The 20,852-nt window shown below is 65.6% G+C and overlaps 1 protein-coding gene across 2 annotated transcripts; it reads left to right on the forward strand.

The window, feature by feature from the left end:
- The first annotated feature begins 1,096 nt into the window (after positions 1-1,096).
- SAMD11 (sterile alpha motif domain containing 11) lies at positions 1,097-20,731 on the forward strand. Of its 2 annotated transcripts, XM_060012373.1 has the most exons (14): positions 1,097-1,613; positions 2,711-2,802; positions 6,325-6,503; positions 8,065-8,115; positions 12,138-12,262; positions 15,233-15,322; positions 15,501-15,635; positions 17,359-17,521; positions 18,472-18,587; positions 18,813-18,891; positions 18,980-19,476; positions 19,701-19,825; positions 20,132-20,242; positions 20,358-20,717. In XM_060012373.1, the coding sequence occupies exons 1-14, from the start codon at positions 1,097-1,099 to the stop codon at positions 20,601-20,603; spliced, it is 2,526 nt and encodes an 841-aa protein (XP_059868356.1). In that variant the 3' UTR covers positions 20,604-20,717. The 2 variants fall into 2 exon arrangements, with proteins under 2 accessions (XP_059868356.1, XP_059868351.1); XM_060012368.1 differs by having other exon boundaries at positions 20,132-20,731.
- The last annotated feature ends 121 nt before the right edge of the window (positions 20,732-20,852 follow it).

Below are 20,852 nucleotides of genomic sequence, written 5' to 3' on the forward strand. Positions count from 1 at the left end.
TCTGTAAAATGGGGATAATAAAGGAAAACTCGTGTTGGGATCATCAGGTGAACTAAGGTGTGTGAAGTGTATGGTGAGGGGGCAATGGTTGATGGAACTGTTATCGTTGTTATTCACACACCACGAACCCTCCCCAACACCTTTGCCGAGGCCACACAGCGCACACCCTGTAGAGCAGAGGAGACCACCCATGCCCTCCCCACTGATGCCCACCACCTACCCAGAGCTGCCGGCTCACACACACCCCCGCCAGGCAAGCGGCGATTCCGATCCCGGATCCGCTCCTTCGCAAGGAGCCAGAGTCCAGGACTCCGGCTGGGGCGCCCAAACAGTGACTCCCTCAGCACCTGGCGCGGTCCATGCGCGCCGCCTCTCGCTGGCATCCCTCCCCCGCACCACCCTCATCCCCCCCCACACACACCAGTCTCCTTTCCTCCTGTTCTCTCCCACTCGGGAATAGGGCAGAGGGTGCAGCCGGGGCCCGTCGGGTCCCCCCCGTGAGCCCAGTCGGCCGTCACGCACCCCCTGCTGGAGCCCGTGCCGCCCGCCCGCCGCGCCGGGGCCGTTTAAATGGGCCAAGTTGTGGCGGCGGCGGCGGCGGCGGCGGCGGCGGCGCGAGTCTCCCAAGTCCCCGCCAGGCGGGCGCGCGCTGGAGTACGCGGGTGCGCGGCTGGGACGGCGGGGCGGGGGCCTGGGACCCTCCGGCGGGGCGGGGCACGCGGCCGGAGGCTCCACACCTCCTCACTGCCCGGCTCGGCCCGGCGGGCGCAGCAGCAAACCGGGCGCGGGGCCGCCCCGGGGGGCGCGGGCGCAGGTGGCCCAGCGCCCTGTGGAGCCCCAGGGTCCTGGAGCTGCGGCGCTGGGCAGGTCGATCGGGGATCGATACAGCTCCGGCAGCACCATGTCTCAGGCAGCAGAGGCCCCGCCAGCCGGCCGGGCAGCGGTCCGAGGTGGCCCGGCTGGGGCGCAGTAGCGGCGAGGACGGGTGCGCGGCCAGGAGCCCCCCAGGCCCCCGCCCTCGAGACCCAACTCCAGCCCGGGCCGGAACTAGTTGGGCCGGCTGCGGAGAGCCAGGCTGCAGGACCACCCGCCCACCATGCCGGCGGTCAAGAAGGAGCTACCCGGCCGCGAAGACCTCGCCCTGGCTCTGGCCACCTTCCACCCGACCCTGGCCGCGCTGCCACTGCCGCCGCTGCCCGGCTACCTGGCGCCACTGCCCGCCGCGGCCGCCCTGCCCCCGGCTGCCTCGCTACCAGCCGCGACCGCGGGCTACGAGGCGCTCTTGCCCCCGCCTCTCCGCGCCCCGCGCGCCTACCTGAGCCTGCACGAGGCCGCCCCGCACCTTCACCTGCCCAGAGACCCTCTGGCCCTCGAGCGCTTCTCAGCCACTGCGGCCGCGGCACCGGATTTCCAGCCGCTGCTGGACAACGGCGAGCCGTGCATCGAGGTGGAGTGCGGCGCCAACCGCGCGCTGCTCTACGTGCGCAAACTCTGCCAGGGCAGCAAGGGTCCGTCCATCCGCCACCGCGGCGAGTGGCTCACACCCAACGAGTTCCAGTTCGTCAGCGGCCGCGAGACGGCCAAGGACTGGAAGCGCAGCATCCGCCACAAAGGTGCGGCCGCCGTGGGGGCGCGGGCCTCTCCGGTCCCTCCCCTCTGCTCCCCGAGGACCCGTGGGTCCGGACCCCCCTCGTCCTGACACCTGGGAGACTCCATCTCTGCCTAGAGAGGGCGCTGCGACTCCGGGGCCACCGCAGAGACGCCCCCTTCCCCCAAGCACGGTCGCCTTGGTGGACCCAGGCAGAGCGCCCTCGGCCTCCGCGGTCCCCGCAGCGCTGGCCGCACGAGCCGGCGGCTCCTTCCGTCCGGAAGGTCTTTGCGGGATTCCTGGGCCTGAGGCTCACGGGGAAGTTTACGGGAACTCGGGAGAGCGGGCGGGAGGCCGACTGGGCGGGGTACTCCCCTGCGGGGTCGAGGAGCCACCGGTTCTGGCGGGAGTGGAGGGGCACACGTGAGGCGGCCGGGTGCGGACGCGCGCTGGTAAAGCGAAAGGCAAGGTGCAGGGGTGGCGCAGGCAGGTGGGGGGCGCGGGGGCGCGCGTCGGGGCGGGAGCGCGCGCGGAGCCGAGCGGCGGCGGGGCTGGGAGCAGCCGCTTGGGCTCCCGCAGGAGTCTGGCTCCGAGGGCGCGACGTGCGGGCGCCAGAGCGGGCATGCGGTGGGGGAGGCGGGGTGAGCGCCAGGCCGGGGGTAGGGGGTGGTTAGAAAGTTAGGGGCCCGGTCACGCTCGTCGACTTTGGGGCTCACGGCTCCACGAGGTCAAGCGCAGTCCCGGGTCCCGACCGCGCCGCTCACCTGCGCCGGGCCCGACCCTCCTCCGCCCGGCTCCGGGTTCCGGAGGACCGGCTTGGAGAGCGTGGAGCGCGGGAGGAGTGGCGCAGGGGGAGGGGAGAAGGCCGCCCTCCGTCAAGGGGGGGCGCTCACCGGATCTTGAGTTTCTGAGCTCTGCAGATCCCCGCGGCGTCCGCGAGGGTAGGGTGAGCCGCGAGGCCTGGCGGAGGGTTCGGAAGTTGGACGGAGGCGGGTGTTCATAGTCGTGGTGGGAGGGAACCTGGCCTTGACCCTGACAGCGCCCCGGAAGCGTGCCCGCGTGCCCGGCCCCACCTGTGCCCGCCCCGCTCCCTCACTGGTCCTGCCTCGGCTCTCCTCGCAGGGAAAAGTCTGAAGACGCTTATGTCCAAGGGGATCCTGCAGGTGCATCCTCCGATCTGCGACTGTCCAGGCTGTCGAATATCCTCCCCGGTGGTGAGATGCGGGAGAAAAGTTGGGGCTTCGGGGTCTTGTTTCTCCGCCGCGGAGCTTGTGCCTGTATTTTCTAGGATCAGTCCTAACTTCAACCCTGCCGATGGGCAGGAGGGAGCCCCCAGGGACTAAGAGAGGAGATGACTTTGGGTGGGAATCCCGGGGCACCAGAGCCCTCACCCCCTTGATGCAGGGCAGGGTCCTGCCTATCCTGGAACCTCTCCTTGGGAGTCTGGGAGCTGCTTCTCCTGAGGTCCTGGGGACAGCCCACGGTGTGAAGGATTCCTCCCTGGACAGTGTCACCTGACTGGGGCTTGGGGACTTTGCCTTGTCACAGGTTGGGAGGGGGTCACCATGTCAGCTGGCCCAGCCTGGGAGAGGGGCCAGTCCTAAGGGAATGCTTGTTCTGGGATGTGACAGTGTGACAGTGTCGGCTGGCCTGGATGTACATTCTGGGGTGGCCACAGGCTTGGATGTGAGTGACGTGCGTCTCTGGGTGCCCAGGGCTGGAGCCCTACAGGGCAAGGTCCTAGATGTCCAGGAGTGTCCGGGGATACAACCCAGCTCGGGGCACAGGAGGTGCAGTGTGGGCCTTGGGTGTCAAGAGAACTGCAGCTGGGAGCTGGTGTGGGGCCTCCAACCCAGTGTAGACGTCTCTTGGCCCCTCACTAGCCTAGGGGAGCAAGAGAGGCGGGGCCTGTGCCTGCCCTGAAGCACTGCCTTCCCCGTCGCACGCCCTCCAGCAGCAGTGGTTGGAGGGTGAACCTGAAAAGGAAATTTCTCCTTGAGGGGGACAGTTCGAGCCCCTGGGGGAGAGCCCATTAGGGCCATGGCTCCTGGCACCACTCGGTAGCCCCGCTGCCAGGAAGGCCTGAGAGGACCCTGCAGGCCGCCCTCAGCTTGTTTACTTTGGACTGGCGGTAGGGTGGGGGAGGGGATGTCCTGGATTCCTCGTGGGCCCTGGGGGTGGGCAAGCTAGGAAGCCACACGCAGTCCTGTAAAGACACACAAGTTGGGCAGGGGAAGAGGACGCAGCTGAACCTCCCCACGTGCCCACCCCACACACTGTCTGGCATGAGCTCGCCATACTCACAGGCATGCCCGCCCACAGAGCCCCCCAGACAGAGCATGTACACAGGCAGCCCACCTTTGCCCGCTGCCACCATACCTGCCTGGGGCAGGAGGCTGAGCTCTCGCTCCCCTTCTCAAGCAGCTGGTGCCCAAGAGGACACCCTCCAGGCTGGTCTGGGTTTTCTGCCCGGGTGAGAGGAGCCCTGCCTCTCCCATCATCCCCTTTTGAAGGTCTCCCGTAGGAGGGGGGTGGGCAGGTGGCCTGAGCACAGCATCAGCCCCCTCTAGGACATTGCTTGCAGGGCTGCCTGCCTGTCAGGGGCTCCCAGGTCCCTGCCCTGCATGAGGGATGGCTCAGACCTGGGCCTGCCTCTTCTGAGCCCGGTCCCTCCCAGGCCCATCCCTGCACCCCTCCCTTAGGAAGGAAGGAGTCTCATGGACCCCCTTGTCTTTCCAGGCCCCACCTTTTCCACAGAGAGACTGTTCTCCCCTACTCCCCGTGGCCAGGCCCACAGGTGTGTGCACACCGCACGGTCACAGAATATGGGTGTGCACACGGCGCCGGGCTCACGCAGCCGGCCTCCACACACCCACCCTCGCTGTCTGAGGAGCCAGTGCGTGGCTGGGGCAGGGGCTTAGCACCCAGTTCTTAAATCTCTGTGCTGAGCAGGGGTGAGCAGCTGAGGTCTCTGGTGTGTGTGGGGGAGGCATGTGAGTTCCCTGTCCTTGGCCAGGGTCAGCAGGGCTGCCCATCCTGGCCCCCCACCCTGGGGCCATCCCAGGCCACCCTAGCTGGTCTGGCCGCACCCCACGTGGCAGCCTTACTGCTCTGTTTCCCTCTCCTCTTCCTTGTCCCACAGATGAGAAGCAGAGAGAAATGCATTTACTTTTTTCTTAAGAGAACAGCTTAATTAAAGCGGAAAGGCAGGAGAGGAGGTCCTTTTGCTTGGGCTACAGCAGGCTAGAGAAGGGCAGAGCCGAGGGGCCTTTGCAGCTGAGCACACTCCTGACAGGTCAGGGCTGTTGGGAACCCTCCCCCCAGAGCCTGGCCTGAAGAGGCTCGGGGCCCAGATGGGCAGTCACCCCCTCCCCCCCGCCACCCCGCCTTGCCCGAGCTCTGCTGTCGCTGGTGTAGCACCGAGCCAAGGCCAGGCCCCCTCGTCTTGCAGGCCTAACCCGGCTCCTTCCCCCCCACGCCACCCGTCCCCAGCACTGCCCAGTCCATCTTGCTGAGTGTGTGCTGCAGAGCCGACCATGGGGGGGCCTCCTGGGTGGATGTGTGAGGGCAGGTGCGGCAGAGACTGGCTCCCAGAGCCTGTCAGGGGCACTGCCCAAATCTGGGGCTGGGACGGGTCGTGTGGAGGTGAGGGTGGTCTGGGTCTGAAGAGAACCTTTCCTCTGGAGGGTAGCACTGTGGTGGCTGCACACCGCGGCCCTTCAGATCCAGGGCGACGCTGTGCGGGGAGGGGCGAGAGCCCCCTGGACACCTTCTTCCCCAAGCTCCTGCGTGTGTCCTGCGTGTGGCGGGGACACGTTGTCCTAGCAACAGGAGGGTGGGGTCCTAGGAGGCCTCGGTCACTGAAAAGATGAAAGAGAATTAGGTAAGCCCCAGGCCCCTGCCACCTCCCTGAACCAGTCACCTGTTATTAAATAAGAAAGAGCCCCCTGCCCACCAGACAATAGGAACTTTTTTTCCCTAGGGTGGCAGCGCCTGCAGGCACTGGCAGGTACCATACCGTGCAGGGCCCGAGCACGAGCCACCGGCTGTGCGCGGGCTCTGAGCGCCTCTGTGGGGGCCCTGCGCGTGTGCCCCTGCTCCCCACTCACGTGGCGGTCGCAGGGCCGGGACAGGTGCGCCTCGTTGAAAAACTCTGAATCTTTTAGTTCGTAACCCAGGGGGCAGAGCCCCCCCCAGGGCCCGTGGGACAAAGGGTCTCCGCTGCCAGGTGACCTGTGAACCAAAGACCTGCAATTTGCCAGGGGTCAGCTTCAGCTCCCCCTGAGCTGGGCTCCATTTGGCACTAATCAGAAGGTGGGCTTGGCCTGGGTGGGGGGTTCACGCAGAGTGTGAGGGGGGTTGCCAGGCAGACATGCAGGCAGAGGTAACTGCACGTTGAACGGTGACAGGACCCACAGCGTCCCGCGGGTACTCGCGGCCCCTCTGCGCTCCCTGGAGCTGGGAAAGCCGCGCTGGTCTCCAGCAGGCGAGTGCCTGTGGAGGGGCCTGGGCCGAGTGTGGAGCCCCGACAAGGCACTGCCACACCCCAGCCCCCCAGGGTGGAGTGGAAGGCAGTCTCTTCAGGGGTTCCTGGTGGAGGCCTTGCCCCCCTGCTCTTGTCTTGGCCTCTGGCCGGTTGTGACGGTCCTGGAGGCTGGAGGCCCCTCTGCTGTAGGCACCCAGGAAGCTGAGCGACCCGGTTTGTCCTAACCTTCCTCTCCCCACTCCCTGTCCAGAACCGGGGGCGGCTGGCAGACAAGAGGACAGTTGCCTTGCCCCCTGCCCGTGTCCTGAAGAAGGAGCTGACCCCCAGCTTCTCAGCCAGTAGTGACAGTGACAGGAGTGGCCCGGCCTGTGGGCAGCGGCTGGGCTTGAAGCAGGAGGACGACCCGCATGTCCGTATCATGAAAAGAAGGTGCTTCAAGGGCCAGGGTGGGAGGGCACGCGGGCTCTGGCAGGTGGCAGAACTGGGGTCTCCAGGCAGCGGAAGGCCACATCAGGCTTCGGGTGGGGGGCCTTTGCCCTGGGGATAGGGCCCCAGTTTAGCTTGCTGTGTCTCCGTGGACGCTGATAGCTGCCACGGCTGAAACAGAACCTGGACCCCCGGGGACATGCCACAGGATGGCTGCGAGCCCACCTTGCCCCCGCCTGGGGGCCGAGTGTCGGGCCAGGACTCGGTGGCATCGCCGGGGAGCGGGCATCACCAGCGGTCACGGCCAGAGCAGGCCACGGAGGGTAGTTGGCCGGGAGGCCCGGAGCCACTGGGTGTGAGGAAGGAAGGCGTCTCTAGGAGGAGGGTCTGGCGGCACCGCAGCCAGGCGGGGAAAGGGGAGCTGGGCGGGCCCCATGCTCGCTCTCACCAGAGGGGCCACTCCCCCCGGCTCCTACTGTCCCTCCCAGGCTTGAGGCTACCCTTCCTGACCTCCCACCTTCTCCCCTCCTGACAGAGGCCCCTCCCTCTGTCCACTCACCCCTTTTTCCATCCTTCCATCCATCTGTAGGTCCATCATCTGTCTGTCCGGCGTGTCTTGTGCATCCCCAGAATTTTAGGCCCTTTCTCTTCCTGCTTGGTCTGTTGTTTTTTTTTTTTGCAGTACACGGGCCTCTCACTGTTGTGGCCTCTCCCGCTGCGGAGCACAGGCTCCGGATGCGCAGGCTCAGCGGCCATGGCTCATGGGCCCAGCCGCTCCGCGGCATGTGGGATCCTCCCAGACGGGGGCACGAACCCGTGTTCCCTGCATCGGCAGGCGGACTCTCAACCACCGCGCCACCAGGGAAGCCCCTTGCTTGGTCTTTTAACATGTTCCAGTTTCTCCTACCCTAACCCTAACCGTCCGGGCCACCCGAGACACACACCCCCTGCCGCCCCCACTCCTACCCGTGCTAAGGTGAAGCACCACGTGGGCCTCCCACTGCCCTCCATCAGCCCGAGGGCCTTTTCAGGGGTGCTGCTGGGATGAGAGCGTGGGCACAGGGCAGAGCTGCTTCCTTTCTTGCCCTCGCCTGCCTCCGCTGTGTGATGGTCGCTTTCAGGAGGCAGGTTGGCAGCAGCCGGGACCCAGGGGCCACCACTGGAGCCGACAGTGGCCATGGGGCTCATTCCCTGCCCGGAGCAGCTCTAGCAACTAGGAAGTTGGGTTCAGTCACACAAGTGACACGTGCAGAGGAAGCCACAGCCCCACCCCCAGCACAGCGCGGGGGCTGCTCTGGTTCCACTGCAACAAGAAGCAGAGACTCGGGCTCTCAATTCTGCCCTTCCCGATTCCTCTGTCTGGTGAGGCCAGGAGCTGGCTTCTGCCCCGTGAGCCTGTCCTGGCGGCAGCCGCCGGCCTGTTGAGGGTGCTCTGAGCCAGCCCAGTTCCCTTGAGGCTGGCGCTCCAGGGCAGACACAGGGTGTGCCCCACACACACACACGTCCTGCTGTCCCCGTGCCGAGTCCTGGAGGCCACGCTGACCCTCTGCTTCTCTCTTTGCAGAGTCCACACCCACTGGGATGTGAACATCTCCTTCCGAGAGACGTCCTGCAGGTAGGGCCAGGCTGGGGCCAGGCTGCCCCCACATGCTGTGCATGCGCAGGACAGAGCCTTCTTGCTCCACGTCCCCTGGGTCTGCTTCTCAGTCTCTCCAGCCTCCCTCCCCTCCTCCTCTCCTTAGTCCGTCGTCTGTCCGTTGACTTGTGCCTAGGCTGTGACAGCAGCACGGCCGTGGGTGCTGGACTGCCCAACCCTGAAGCCAAAGTGCGCTCCCCCTCGCACATTGAAACCCATCTGCCCAGAGCTAAGGCCATGACCAGCCCCTCCCACCCTCCCAGAGAACCACTGGGATGTGAGAATGGTGATGTGTGAGTGGGGTCTTGAAGGATGCATAGGAGTTCACTAGGGAAAGGGGATGTCTGCAAAGACATGGAGGAGGGAGGGAAGGGGATGTGAGAAGGGAGGAGGGGAAGCTGGTAGGCCTGGCTCAACTGGATGCTAAAGGGCCTTAGATGCTGGGACTGTTGGCATTGTCCTTCAGGCAGTGGGGAGCCACTGAAAGTTCTTGAGCAGGGGAGTAACCAGTGTATGTTTTGACAAGGTCCTGCTGGAGGCCCCGCCCAGCAGGTTGGGGGTTTGCTCCAGTCCATGGTGATCCAGGCATGGTGGAAGCAGAGAGGCTGAGGGGGCTGCCAATCCAAGATGTAGTAAGGAGATAAAAATGAGGGAACCTGATGAGGAGGCTGGGGCGTGTTGGGGAGACCAAAGTCCCCCGTTTCAGAAGGGCAGGGGTGGACAGTCTGTGGGCAGAGCCCAGGCTGTGGTGCCTGTGATGTCTGCTCAGTGGGGTCAAGTCTTGGCCCAGCGCTTCCAGGGAAGGCCCAGGAAGGGCCCAACCGAGCAGGCAGTGGGCGTCCAGCACTGAGTGGCCCCACTTGCTGCCTGGCTTTGTGCCAGATGTGTTATTATTTATTTATTTATTTATTTATTTTTGCGTTGGGTCTTCGTTGCTGCGCGCAGGCTTTCTCTAGTTGTGGCGAGCGGGGACTACTCTTTGTTGCGGTGCATGGGTTTCTCATTGCGGTGGCTTCTTGTTGCAGAGCACGGGCTCTAGGCACGCGGGCTTCAGTACTTGTGGCTCGCGGGCTCTAGAGCGCAGGCTCAGTAGTTGTGGTGCACGGGCTCAGTTGCTCCGCGGCATGCGGAATCTTCCCGGACCAGGGCTCGAACCCGTGTCTCCTGCGTTGGCAGGCGGATTCTTAACCACTGTGCCACCAGGGAAGTCCCGGATGTGTTATTATTTACATTTCTGAGAATGTCTGGGTCCTGGAGCCAAATTACAATGAAAACATCTTTAAACTTATCTCCACCTCATTTTGAAGTTGCCCACTCAACTGATCATTTTTATGAACCGTCATGAACATTGACGACGTTTTATGAGCCTTTTACTTGGGAAGCTACATGATAAGTTTGTCAGCGAAGCCTGTAGGGAAATCCCAGGCTGCTCTTCCGCTGCCTGTAGCCCCTGCTCACCCCACCTGGCCATGGGATGTGGGAGAGGGCCCAGGTGTCCAGACGCAGGGAGCCCCTAGCAAGAGGCCAGGCCCCAGTGTGAGGGTGCTCCTTCGGCCTGGCACAGGCGCTCAGAGCAGCAGGGCTGATTTTCTGGACTTTGCCAGAGGGGAGACTGAGGGGCTCAGCTAAGAGGACTTACAGCCCATCGGCCCCCCCGCCAGTCCCCCACTGCACACCCCGGCGTCTGGCCAGGGAGGGCTGGCAAGCACACGGCCCAGCAGCCTCACACTGCCCCCACCCCGGCTCTGTCTTTGTCTCTTCCTGGCTCCTTTTGGCCCTGTCCATGTGTCTTTCTGTCTCTAGTCTGCTGTCTGTACTTCAGGCTCTGTCCATCTGTTTGTCTGCTGTTGCCATCCTTTCTGTCGGTCCAGTAGCGCCTGTCCATGTCTGTCTGTCCACCTCCATCTGTCTGGTCATCTGACTTCATCCATCGATCTTCATCTGTCTGTCTGTCCATCGGTTCCATCCGTCGGTCCATTCGTCCCCGTCCCTCTGTCTGCGTGACTGCAGTGAACCACCTGCCTGGTTGGAGCTCCCCATTAGGCCCCCTGCATCCTGGGCAGCAGGCAGGAGATGTGGCCCCTGCCCTCCCGAGGCCCCTGAGCTGGCCCGGAGGTGGACAAGGGCTGGACAGCACAGCAGGCACTGGAGGAACCCGAGGGCCCCTCACGGGGAGACGGGATCTGAGGGTTCACACGTGTTCAGGCTGGCGTGTACAAAATTTGTTCACGGTTCTTTATATAAAGCCTGGCGTGAATGACACCAGGCTTTATGTAAAGTGAACGACGGAGTGACCACACAGGTTTCCTGGGGCCCATGGGGCAGACCCCCAAGGCAGGGAGCAGGGGTTTGGTGGGTGGACTGTGGCCTGTTTCCCACTAGGCTTCACCTCCCTGGGGCTGCAGCACCTCCCGTGCCTGAATGACCAACGAGTGAAAGCACTGTTGGCCACGGTGGTGGTGACGGGGGCAGACCCAGTCCCTGCGTGGGGCTCTCGACTGAGGATTCATGGGGAGCAAACTGATGGGGCCTGACCCTACTCCTCAGTCTCTGGGGAGTTGGTCCCCCTCCTGCAGGAGTCCTAGGGACACCAGAAGGGGGTCCCCTCAAGGGAGAGCTCCGTGGCAGCAGCAGCCTCGCCACTAGGCACCCGCCGCCCCTCCCTGGTGCTGAGGACAGCACTTCTCTCTTCCACCCCCCCCACCCCACCCCGCCCCGCCCCCGCATTGATGAGGATGATAGAGGGGGTGAGGATTGCTGCCAATTAATCCCATAAAGTACTTATTCCCACCCCACCTGCCCTCTTGTTTGCAGGGCGGCGGGGGCCTTCTCGCCTCCAGGGAAAGGGGGTTGGGGGTGGGAGAGAGCCTGCATCAGGGTCTCCCAGAGGCTCTAGAGCCCAGCCCTGGAGGCTTCGGAGCTGAAACTGATCTGCTTAGGGGCCAGCTCTGGATTAGCGTGCTCCAGCCACCCAGGCTGGGGGGAGGGGTGCTGGGGGCTATTTAATGAGGTTTAGGGTTGGTTCCCAGGTCACTCAGTGGAGGCCCCCCTTGCAGTGGCCCAGACAGGAGGCTGCTCCGTTACAGGTGGGCTGGGGAGCAAGGGTGCTGGGGAGGGAGCGCTGGCGAGTCACAGGGTGGGCTGGGGAGCGAGGGTGCTGGGGAGGGAGCGCTGGGGTGTCACAGGGCGGGCTGGGGTCCGTCCCTGCTCCTCTTCTGTCGTATCCCAACTTCCTGCCACTCCTGGCTGCATCTGCAAGGTGGCGAGTGGCCCTTCCCTGTGCTAAAGGAGATGCTCTCAGAGCCCCAAGAGCAAACGGGTTGGGGGACCATTCCCTCCCTCTTTTCTCTGGGGTTCTGTGATACAGGCATTGAGCTGATTTGACAGTAAGAGAAATGAGGGAACAAAGTTAAATTTGTGTTCATCCCAGGGTTCTTGGCGGGGAACCCTGGAGAGGACAGAGTGTCCTGAGCACGGGCCACCGGGGACCGCGGTGCGCGTCTGTCTGTGTGTGTCTGCAGGCCTTGGTGAGTGTGCGTGCGCCCCTGTGTGTCCCTGGACACGCGCACACCTCATTGGCTGCAGACATTGCTCTCAACCTCAGTTTCCTTATTTGAAGAAATCGAGAGTCCATGGGTGACTGCAAGTTTAGCACGTGCACAGGAATGAGTGCTGGGCCCCTCTGGCAGCCTACACCCCAGGAGCAGGCCCCCCGAGGCAGGAGGCAGGGACACCGTGGCTGGTCTCTCTGGAGAGAGCACTGCAGGACAGGGCCAGCCCTGCACTCCAGACAGACCCTCCCTGGGAGCAGCAGTGGGGTCTGAGGGCAAGGCCTCCACGTCCAGCCGACACTCGGCAGGAGCTGGTGGGCCCAGGTGGCGCCTGCGTGGGTCAGGGTGAGAGCCCACACCCACCAGGGAATGGAGATGCTCACAGCGCTCACACGCGAGCTCAGTCAGGAGCCCCACCGGGTCTCACCTTCCCCATCTGCTTCGCTGCAGCCAGGACAGCGACCTCCCCACCCTCATATCCAGCCTGCGTCGCAGCCGCCACCTCGTTATGCCCGAGCATCAGAGCCGCTGTGAATTCCAGAGAGGCAGCGTGGAGGTCGGCCTGGGAGCCGCAGGTGAGGGGCCAGGGCAGTGCCGGGGGTGGGGGGGTGGCGGGGGATGAGGACGGGGCTGCCGGAGCCGGGGCAGCTCAGCGAGAGCATGGCCGCCCCACGGCCCTCCCTGCGTCTCTGCCCGTCGGCTCTGGGTGCCGCCACCGCCCCCAGCAGCCTTGGCGGGCAGCCAGGGAGGCCAGCGGAGGCGGCGGGAGGGGGCGAGGCCGGCTGTCCCCCGGGGCTCTGTGTGATGGTAATTGTGTTAATCCCGGCCAGCCGTGCAGACAGAAGGCGGAGGCGGTGGCTCCACCGTGGCTGCTGCTGCAGGGGGCTTGGAGCGGCGGAGGCCCCAGGGGCAGCGGAAGGCAGGACAGTCAGGGAGTGCAGGCCTCACGGAGGCTCCAAGGTGCACACCTGGGAGTGGCTCCCGGATGGGCAGGGACACGCTCTGCACGCGCGGAGTACCCACCGACCCCACAGAGCGAGGGGCCCCGAGAGGGAAGGGGGCCACGCCCTGCGAGAAGGGGGACTGGGGCCTGGACCTCTGCAGGGGTGGGGCAGGAGTGTGCTGGCCCAGGAGCTCTGTCCCTGAGGAGGGGCGGCTCTTGGTGACAGCAGGAGCTCAGAGGGAGGGACAACTTGGGGACCCACGAGGCACCACTGCAGAGACTGTGCGGCATGGCTGAGCTGTGGCTGAAGGTGTGGGGGGGTGCTGAGAGGAGGTGGCAGGGGTCCCTTGCTGCCCTATGGACCAGGGCAAACCCGCGAAGTTCCCAGCAGTGGCTGCAGCTCTCAGGAAGGCTGGGCAGGGGATGGTCCACCGTCCTGGGACACCTGAGTACCCCCATCAGGGCCTCCAGGTGTGCCTGTGCCTAGGTAGGCCTCTGGGGGAGTGCTGCTTCTGGAGCCGTGTTGGGGGCGGAGCAGGCGGCTGATAAAATCGAATTGCCCCATCAATCGGGGGAGCCTCCGGAGCCCCACAGTGGTTGAGATATTCTGAGCCGCCAGGCCCCCTGCTGCCTGCACACGTGGAGTCCTCCCCATGGTGCGTGGCCTGAGTGCGCGTGTGCGCCCCGGACCCGGCCAGAGGCCTGGGTATCCACTCACGCCCGTGTGACACGCGTGTGTCAGGGTGCCCTCACTCTTTGTGCTCAGGTGCAAGGCCCGCATATGAGCACTTCGGGGGTCCCACGTGGTCTGCATGAGGCACCACGTGTGTCCAGGTTTCGCCCGAGCCCTGCCCTCCTCTCGGGACTCCACTTCTGAGCGGCTCCCACATCCTGCGGCCGGCCCCTGGGTGGAGGCCTTCGCCCGCCCTCACCTTCTCAGCCCCAGCAGCACGTGTCAGTCCTGTTCTTACCCGGGCGGGAAGGGTCGGGAGGAGAGGGCTTGGGGCGGCCCTGCAGACCTCTGGCGACCGTGTGTGTGTCTGCTTCTGGCTGCCCTGGGTGTGCCTGTGAGTAGATGTGGCCTCATGAGGGCCTGGTGAGCCCCAGACCCCCACGGCAGGAGCCCCCTGCGGCCATGGGCCTGGTTCTCACTGTGGGTCCCCCCCACAGTCAGGTGCTCCCCAGCACCTCTCCCAGGCAGAGAGGAGCCCCACCCCCAGCATGGAAAATGGGAAACAGATCGCAGGGAGGTGAGAGCCCTGGGTCGTTCTCTGGGTCCAGGAGGCGTGCGTACAGGGTGGGGTTCGGGCAGCAGGTGTGGACCCAGCCCAGACCCACCTTCCCGTCTGGCACAGCTGGACGCGGCAGCCCTGCTGGCCGGAGACCCTTTGGCTTCCCGAGGGGCCTTGTGCAGGTTGAGCACCCCCCCACCCATCCTGCTAGGTCACTGAGGTAGGACCCTTCGTCTGGGCGGTCCCTCGTCCCTCCCGGTGCAAGGCCTGGGGCTAGGCCCCTGGGCCCCGGCCAGTGGCAGGAGGTAGCCGAGATCAATAAGTTATTAGCACCATTCTGTCAGCTGTAAAGTGCAGATTGATCTGCACGCACTTCCCCACCTGATAAAAATGACAGATTAAAGGAATAAGGAGAAGGCGGGCCCCTCACCCACCCAGAGCCCCGTGAGGATGGAGAGGGGGCCAGGAGCACGGGGTCTGGACGGGAGGCCAGCACTGTGGTGGGTTAGGGTAGGTAACTGTGGTGGGTCCAGGAGACCGAGCCAATTGCTGAGCTGTCCACAGAAACCTCCCAGGCCTTGGGCTCGGGAGGGGGCCTGGCGTCTGGGTGCAGGGGCCGGGATGGATGAGTATGGCTTGGATGTGGGACCTGAGAGAGGACTTCAGGATGGGGGTGGGGCTGGGGCGGGGCTTGGGCCACGTGAGCGGCTGTACGCAGTGGGTGAGGCTGCTTGGGGTGCCCTTGGGGGCTTAGCCCAGCCGGGCAGGTGGGCATGTGTGTGACAGGCCAGGCCAGGGTGGTGGCTCGGGCTTTCTGGGGGCAGTGAGGGATGTGGCCTGGGGGCAGGGGCCCAGGAAGAATGGGTGTGGCAGGTGTGCCGGGGTCTGTGGCCTCTAGGAAGAGCTTTGGGTACCCTGGCACGGGACTCTGCACTGCCGGTCCTCACCCGTACCCTAGGAGGAGAGGTTGGTTTCCAGTCAAATCAGGGTGCTGAGGAAGGCTCCTTACCCTGCAGAGGAGACTAGTCTGGCTGGTGCGGGCAGCATGGCACCTGTGGGGTCCCGAGTTGCTACCTGAGGCCGTAGCTGTGGATCTCCCATCGTATCTATGCACACACAGTCCAGAGCCCAGGGTCTGGACCGTCCCAGGCCCTCGCCCTGTCCCAGCCCCACATGAGGGACCCCAGGCTGGGCACGGCTTTAACCTGGCCAGGACCCACAGGCACCCCTGAGGAATGAGGGGTGTGGTTCCAGGCTGAGCTGGAGCTGGGCCGGGACTGAGGCCGGTATTGGGGTGGGCCTGAGCTGTTCCCGCCCTGGCCCCTACGAGCCCTGAGAGGCAGGGCGGGGTTCACTCTGCCCTCTCCCAGGTGACCTGTTGGGCAAGAGGCTGGGTCGCTCCCCCCACATCAGCGGTGACTGCCCTTCGGAGAAGAAAGCCCGAAGCAAGTCCCCTCAAGGTGTGAGCCCGACCCCCGGGGGGTGGAGGCACAGGCACTGGAGAGGAAGGGGGACAGCCCGGACCCTCTGCAGGGCAGGGTCAGCACAGCAGCAGTTTCTAAGAGGGGAGCCCCTTGCCTCTCCCCCTCGGCTGTATCTGAAGGGGAAGACCCCCTCTCCTGTGCTTGCCCAACACAGAGGGTCCATTGCTTCCGGAACTAGGGCCCGGCATGGCCCCCGAGGACCATTACCGCCGGCTGGTGTCCGCCCTGAGTGAGGCCGGCACCTTTGAGGACCCTCAGCGTCTCTACCACCTGGGCCTCCCCGGCCACGGTATGTAGCCCCTCCCCAGCATGAGAGCCCACCACGTGCACCGGACTCTCCCTGTCCCGAGAGGTCTCTGCTCACCCTGCAAAGAGGCCCTGGGGTCTCTGGCTGCTGACACCAAGGCTGGGATTGCATGCAGGTCTTTCGGCCCCTCAAACCTCGAAAACCCTTGTAGGTGGGCAATGAGGCCCACCTCCTCCTCCCCCTGCCCAAGCAGCGCTTGTTTGGGTGGATCTGGGGGAGTGCCCCCACAACAGGTCTCCCACAGACTCTCCCAGCTGGGCCTCGAATGGCCACTGTCACTTCACAGATGAGGAAGCTAAGTCTCGGGAGCCCACGCGAGAGTGGGAGGTGGGGGTTTCCCCAGGCCCAGCGCACGCAGGGCCCCGTGGCCCCTGGTCTGGACGGCTCCGTCTGGCGAGTGCCAGGCCCCTCCTCGGGGAGGCCAAGAGCGGGGCAGCAGTCAGCCCCTGAAAGTCCACTGTGGACGTCCGTCCAGAAGCAGGATGGGCGACGGTTCAGGTTTGGCCGCCCGGCCTTCACCAGTGCTCAGAAGGCGCTCCGGACAGAGGCGCCATGCCCATCCCACCCGGCTCCCAGATGGGACGCTTGGAAGCCCCCCTGCCACCGCGAGGGCACAGTCCAGCACCCTGTCCAGCTGCACCCGGGCTTTGCAGACCCCAGTCCGGGGGCTGGGGCCGGGGGCTTGCCTTTTCTGGCTGGAACTGGGTGAGAGGGTGCTGGGAAAACGGGGCCGGATTTCCTCTCCTTACACAGGCACTGTCCCCCAGGGCAGTCAGGCACCGAGAGCCTGAATAATTCACCAAATGTTAATAATTTAAAAATCTTCCTTTTTAATTGCTTTCCCTGCCCTGCCTGGGGCCGGCTCCGCCGGCCTGCGCGGGGGAGGGGCGATGGCCGCGGGGAGCGGCGCGGAGTCGGGCTGTCAATCAGGCCCCCGCCCGCCGCCCCCGCCCAGAGCCGACGGTAAATAACCCAGGCCGCGGGCGGGCGGGGGCGCGGGGCCCTGCCGGGATCGGGATCGATGCGGGCGGCCGCGCCGGCTGGGCTCTGCGGCCTGGCACCCGGCCCCGGGCAGGACCCACCTCCGCTTTTCGGGTAATTAATTTATAAACAGGCGGTGGCGGCGGAGCCTGCACAGTGGGGGGGCTACGGGGGGGGACTGTGAGGTCCGGCCCTGAACAGGACAGAGGGCCAGGGGTGGGGAGCAGAGTGCGTAGACCGCACAGTGGGCCCGGGTGTTACCTAGGAGGGGGTTGGAGACCCGCCCCAACTCCTGGACAGGTCCCACTGCCCTCACTCTGGGGCCTTTGCACGACCCCTCCCCTCACGGGCTCTGCAGCCTTGCTCTCGGCAGTCTCAACTCTGGTTCCTGCACCACCAGACTCCCCTGCGTGAGACCTTTCCCTCTCTCCATCCCAACCACTTTCTTGTTTCTGACATCCCCGTATCCCTTACAAATGCCCACTTGGCCCCCCTCCCAAGACCGGTGGGTGCCACCAGCGGGCCTTGCGCTGGGATGTCTGGTGTCGGCCCTGCCCCATGGCCTTCTGCTCGTCTTTCTGTCCCGGTGACGAACCAGCAGGGTCGGTGGGAGAATGTGCTCCGGGTCTGCGTGTCCTTGGCCAGTGTACTACAGGGTGTGGGGGACATGAGGGCCTGGTGGGGGCTGGCCTCTGGGTCACTGCTGCTGCTGCCCCCTCCTCAGATCTCCTGAGGGTCCGGCAGGAGGTGGCAGCGGCAGCCGCGAGGAGCCCCAGCGGCCTGGAAGTCCACCTGCCCTCATCCACAGCAGGTCAGCGTCGGAAGCAGGGCCTGGCTCAGCACCGAGACGTCACCGCCCCAGCTGGCGCCCCGTCCTTCTCAGAGAGGTATCGGGGTGCCTGCGTTTCAGAGAGACCCCTACATCCCCTGTGCTTGTTTCGGGGCTACAGAGCTGCGGTTGGCAGACCTATCCCCTGCTTTCTGCATGTGAGGTCCACAGCCCGCACTTCCCCTTCGCCGCTGTACAGCCGCAGGGTCCTGAGTGAACCGGGCACTGTGCTCGGGCCTCGGTTGGTGGCAGCCGGGCAGAGGCCCAGAACACTTCTGGGGTAGAATGTGTGGGGGTGACCATCTCTCTGGGTGGGGTGTGTTTCCACGGAGCAGCTGTGGGGCCCGCTGAATCCAGGTGCCCCTGAGACAGCTGAGGGCTTTGCTCCCCCAACAGGCAGGTGAGGGGGCTTGAGGCAGAGGAGGGGGGCAGTGCAAGGTCTGGGAACCCCAAAGTCGGAGGAGAGCTGGGGGCGGGGAGAGCCCCCCAGCAGTACCGATTCAGACACCGGAGCCGCTAGCAGCACAGGCGAGGCCTCCGGGTCTTGTAGGGGCCGGAATACCCCAGGAGGGGGCTGGGGCGGAAGGACTTCGGAGGCTCCCCGCCCCTCCCGCCGGGAGGCCGCCCTCGCGCCCGCGCCCGCGAGTTTCTGGCTGCAGCCGCCGCCTCCCGGACCGCGGCTAACTGCGCCGCGTCCGCGCAGGGTCGGCTAGGGGCAGGGGCCGCGGGGGCGGGGGCCCCAGCGCGGTAATTACCGCCACAGTCGCCGCCGCCCGCCGGGCCAGCGCCTCCGCGCCGCCGCCGAGATTAATTGGCGCCGCCAGCGGGGGCGGAGGCGACCCGAGCCGCGGCGGGCGCACATCGACCGCCCGCAGGGCCGGCAATTAGCAGAGGCGGCCGGAGCGGGGGGCCGCGGGGGCGGGGGGCGGCAGTTCCGGGAAGAAGGGGGCGCGCGGGGAGGGGGCCCGAGGCTGCGGCTCGCGCGGCTCACCACCCTGCTGTCCACAGGGAGTTGTCGCAGCCGCCTCCCTTGCTGTCGCCCCAAAATGCCCCCCACATCGCCCTGGGCCCCCACCTCAGGCCCCCCTTTTTGGGGGTGCCCTCGGCACTGTGCCAGACCCCAGGTGAGGAGTAGGCTGGCGCGCGATTCTGTGCCCCGGAGGTTGGGGGCTGGGGTGGGGCTGTTGGTGCGGGGCCAGCCGGGTTCGTCTGTCACAGACCCCGTGTCCATCAGTGCTCCCGGCGAACCCGCCCCTCCCCCTATGGAAGCCAAGGACAGACCAGGGCGGGCTTGGGTGGCCCTGGACCACTCGGCCACCCGGCCTCGTGGTCTGTCCCCTTCCCACCAGGCTACGGCTTCCTGCCCCCTGCCCAGGCGGAGATGCTCGCCCGGCAGCAGGAGCTCCTGCGGAAGCAGAACCTGGCCCGGTAGGTGTTTCACCGGGGGGTGGGGCGGCGGGGCGGGAAGTGTCACTGCCGAGCTGGCTGATACTCTGCGGTCTGTCTCCACGGCCAGGCTGGAGATGTCAGCAGAGCTGCTGCGCCAGAAGGAGCTGGAGAGCGCGCACCGGCCGCAGCTGCTGGCACCCGAGGCCGCCCTGCGCCCACCCGACGGTGCCGAGGAGCTGCAGCGGCGCGGGGCTATGCTGGTGCTGAGACACAGCTCTGCGCCCCTGCTGGCCCTGCCTCCCCAGGGACCCCCGGGCCCCGGTCCCCCCAGCCCGCCCCAGGAGCCTGCCCGCCGAGCTCCTCGGAAGGGGGGCCCCAGCCCTGCCTCAGCCCGGCCCAGTGAGCCCAAGGAGACCACAGGGGCTGGGCTCTCGGCACAAGACGGTTCTGAAGATGAGCCCCCCAAGGACTCAGACGGAGAGGACCCCGAGATGGTGGCTGCTGGGGGCCAGGGCCCAACTGGAGGGGCCAGCTCTGAGGGGAAGGGGCTTGCCTCAGGGTCCATGCTGCCCCCTCCACTGCCCCTGGGCTTGCCTTACACGGTCAGCCCCTACTTCCACACAGGTGGGCACCCCCGCCATGCCTTGAGATCCCTCCATGGGGTGGAAGGAGACCGTCCCCCATCCCCCACCCAGGGTCTCAGGGAGGGCGTCCACCGGGAGAAAGATCCCTTTCCGTCATCAGTCCAACATTTCTGAACAATTAGGGCGAGCAAAGGTCAGCAGACCGGGGTGGGAGCATAGGAAAGAGCTGGCCAGAGTCCTAGTAACACTCTACCCCCAACCCAGGCGCCACGGGGGGCCTCTTCATGGATGGGGAGGGGGCCACAGCGCCCGAGGATGTCAGCAAGTGGACAGTGGACGACGTCTGCAGCTTTGTGGGCGGCCTGTCCGGCTGCGGAGAATATGCACCGGTGAGGGGACCCACACAGGATGGTCTGAGCACCCCCGCTACCCAGTGCTGCTTCCCACCCCAAGTTTCTCCTCAAAGACTGCGGGGGTGGGGTATGCACCAGTGCCCCCAGTCAGTGCGTGCTGTCAGTGCTTCCGCCTCCAAGGTGGGACACGTGCCTAACACACAGGAGACTTTCATCTGACGCTTCTTCCTGCAACTGCGCCAGCCGCTCCTCTTGGCTCCGCTTCCTCTGGAGAGCTTTGAGGCCACCCCAGGACGCACGGCCCTGGCACTCATGCCCTGACACTGTGCCCCCCACCCCCAGGTCTTCAGAGAACAGGGGATTGACGGGGAGACCCTGCCCCTGCTGACAGAGGAACATCTCCTGACCACCATGGGGCTGAAGCTGGGGCCTGCTCTCAAGATCCGGGCCCAGGTGAGCGCCTGCTGGGGGCAGTGGTCTCCAGACAACGGAGGGGCAGCACTGAGGCTCTGCGTGTGGCTGTACGGTGGCAGCCCCGCAGGCCCCATCCAGGCCCGTCTCTCCACAGGTGGCCAAGCGCCTGGGCCGAGTCTTCTACATGGCCAGCTTCCCCGTGGCTCTGCCGCTGCAGCCACCAACACTGCGGGCTCCCGAGAGGGAGCTCAACTCGGGGGAGCAGCCCCTGTCCCCAGCACCGGCCCCCTCGCCCTATGGGGGCGCGCAGCCCCCTGCCAGCCGAGCCTCACCCAAGCAGGAGAACGGAACCATGGCTCTGCTCCCAGGACCCACGGACCCCTCCCAGCCTCTGTGCTGAGCTGGTGTCAGACCCCCCATCCTTCACTGCCGGCTGCTCCCCGGCAAAGGCCCCCAACCCCACAGCTTATCCTCCTTTCGGTTTTGGATGCAAAAACACAATTTTTAAAACGAAAACACATGATTTAAGAGGAAAAGAATGAGTTTCCAAAGACTCTCTGCGGGTGCCTGCAGGGCCTGGTGCAGACCGCGTGGGGACTGAACCCAGGCACGGGGCGGGGGTGCTGCACGCTGGGTGGCTGCGGACAAA

This window comes from Delphinus delphis, chromosome 1 (genome assembly GCF_949987515.2).
Source record: "Delphinus delphis chromosome 1, mDelDel1.2, whole genome shotgun sequence".
Taxonomy (NCBI): Eukaryota; Metazoa; Chordata; class Mammalia; order Artiodactyla; family Delphinidae; genus Delphinus; species Delphinus delphis.

What these genes read in the sequence shown, in the direction of transcription:
- SAMD11 (XM_060012368.1), top strand. Translation starts at nt 1,097, where the DNA reads ATGCCGGCGGTCAAGAAGGAGCTACCCGGCCGCGAAGACCTCGCCCTG. An exon ending in GTCGAATATCCTCCCCGGTG is followed by an intron (nt 2,803 to 6,324) that starts GTGAGATGCGGG and finishes CTCCCTGTCCAG; the next exon opens with AACCGGGGGCGGCTGGCAGA. An exon ending in TTCCGAGAGACGTCCTGCAG is followed by an intron (nt 8,116 to 12,137) that starts GTAGGGCCAGGC and finishes GCTTCGCTGCAG; the next exon opens with CCAGGACAGCGACCTCCCCA.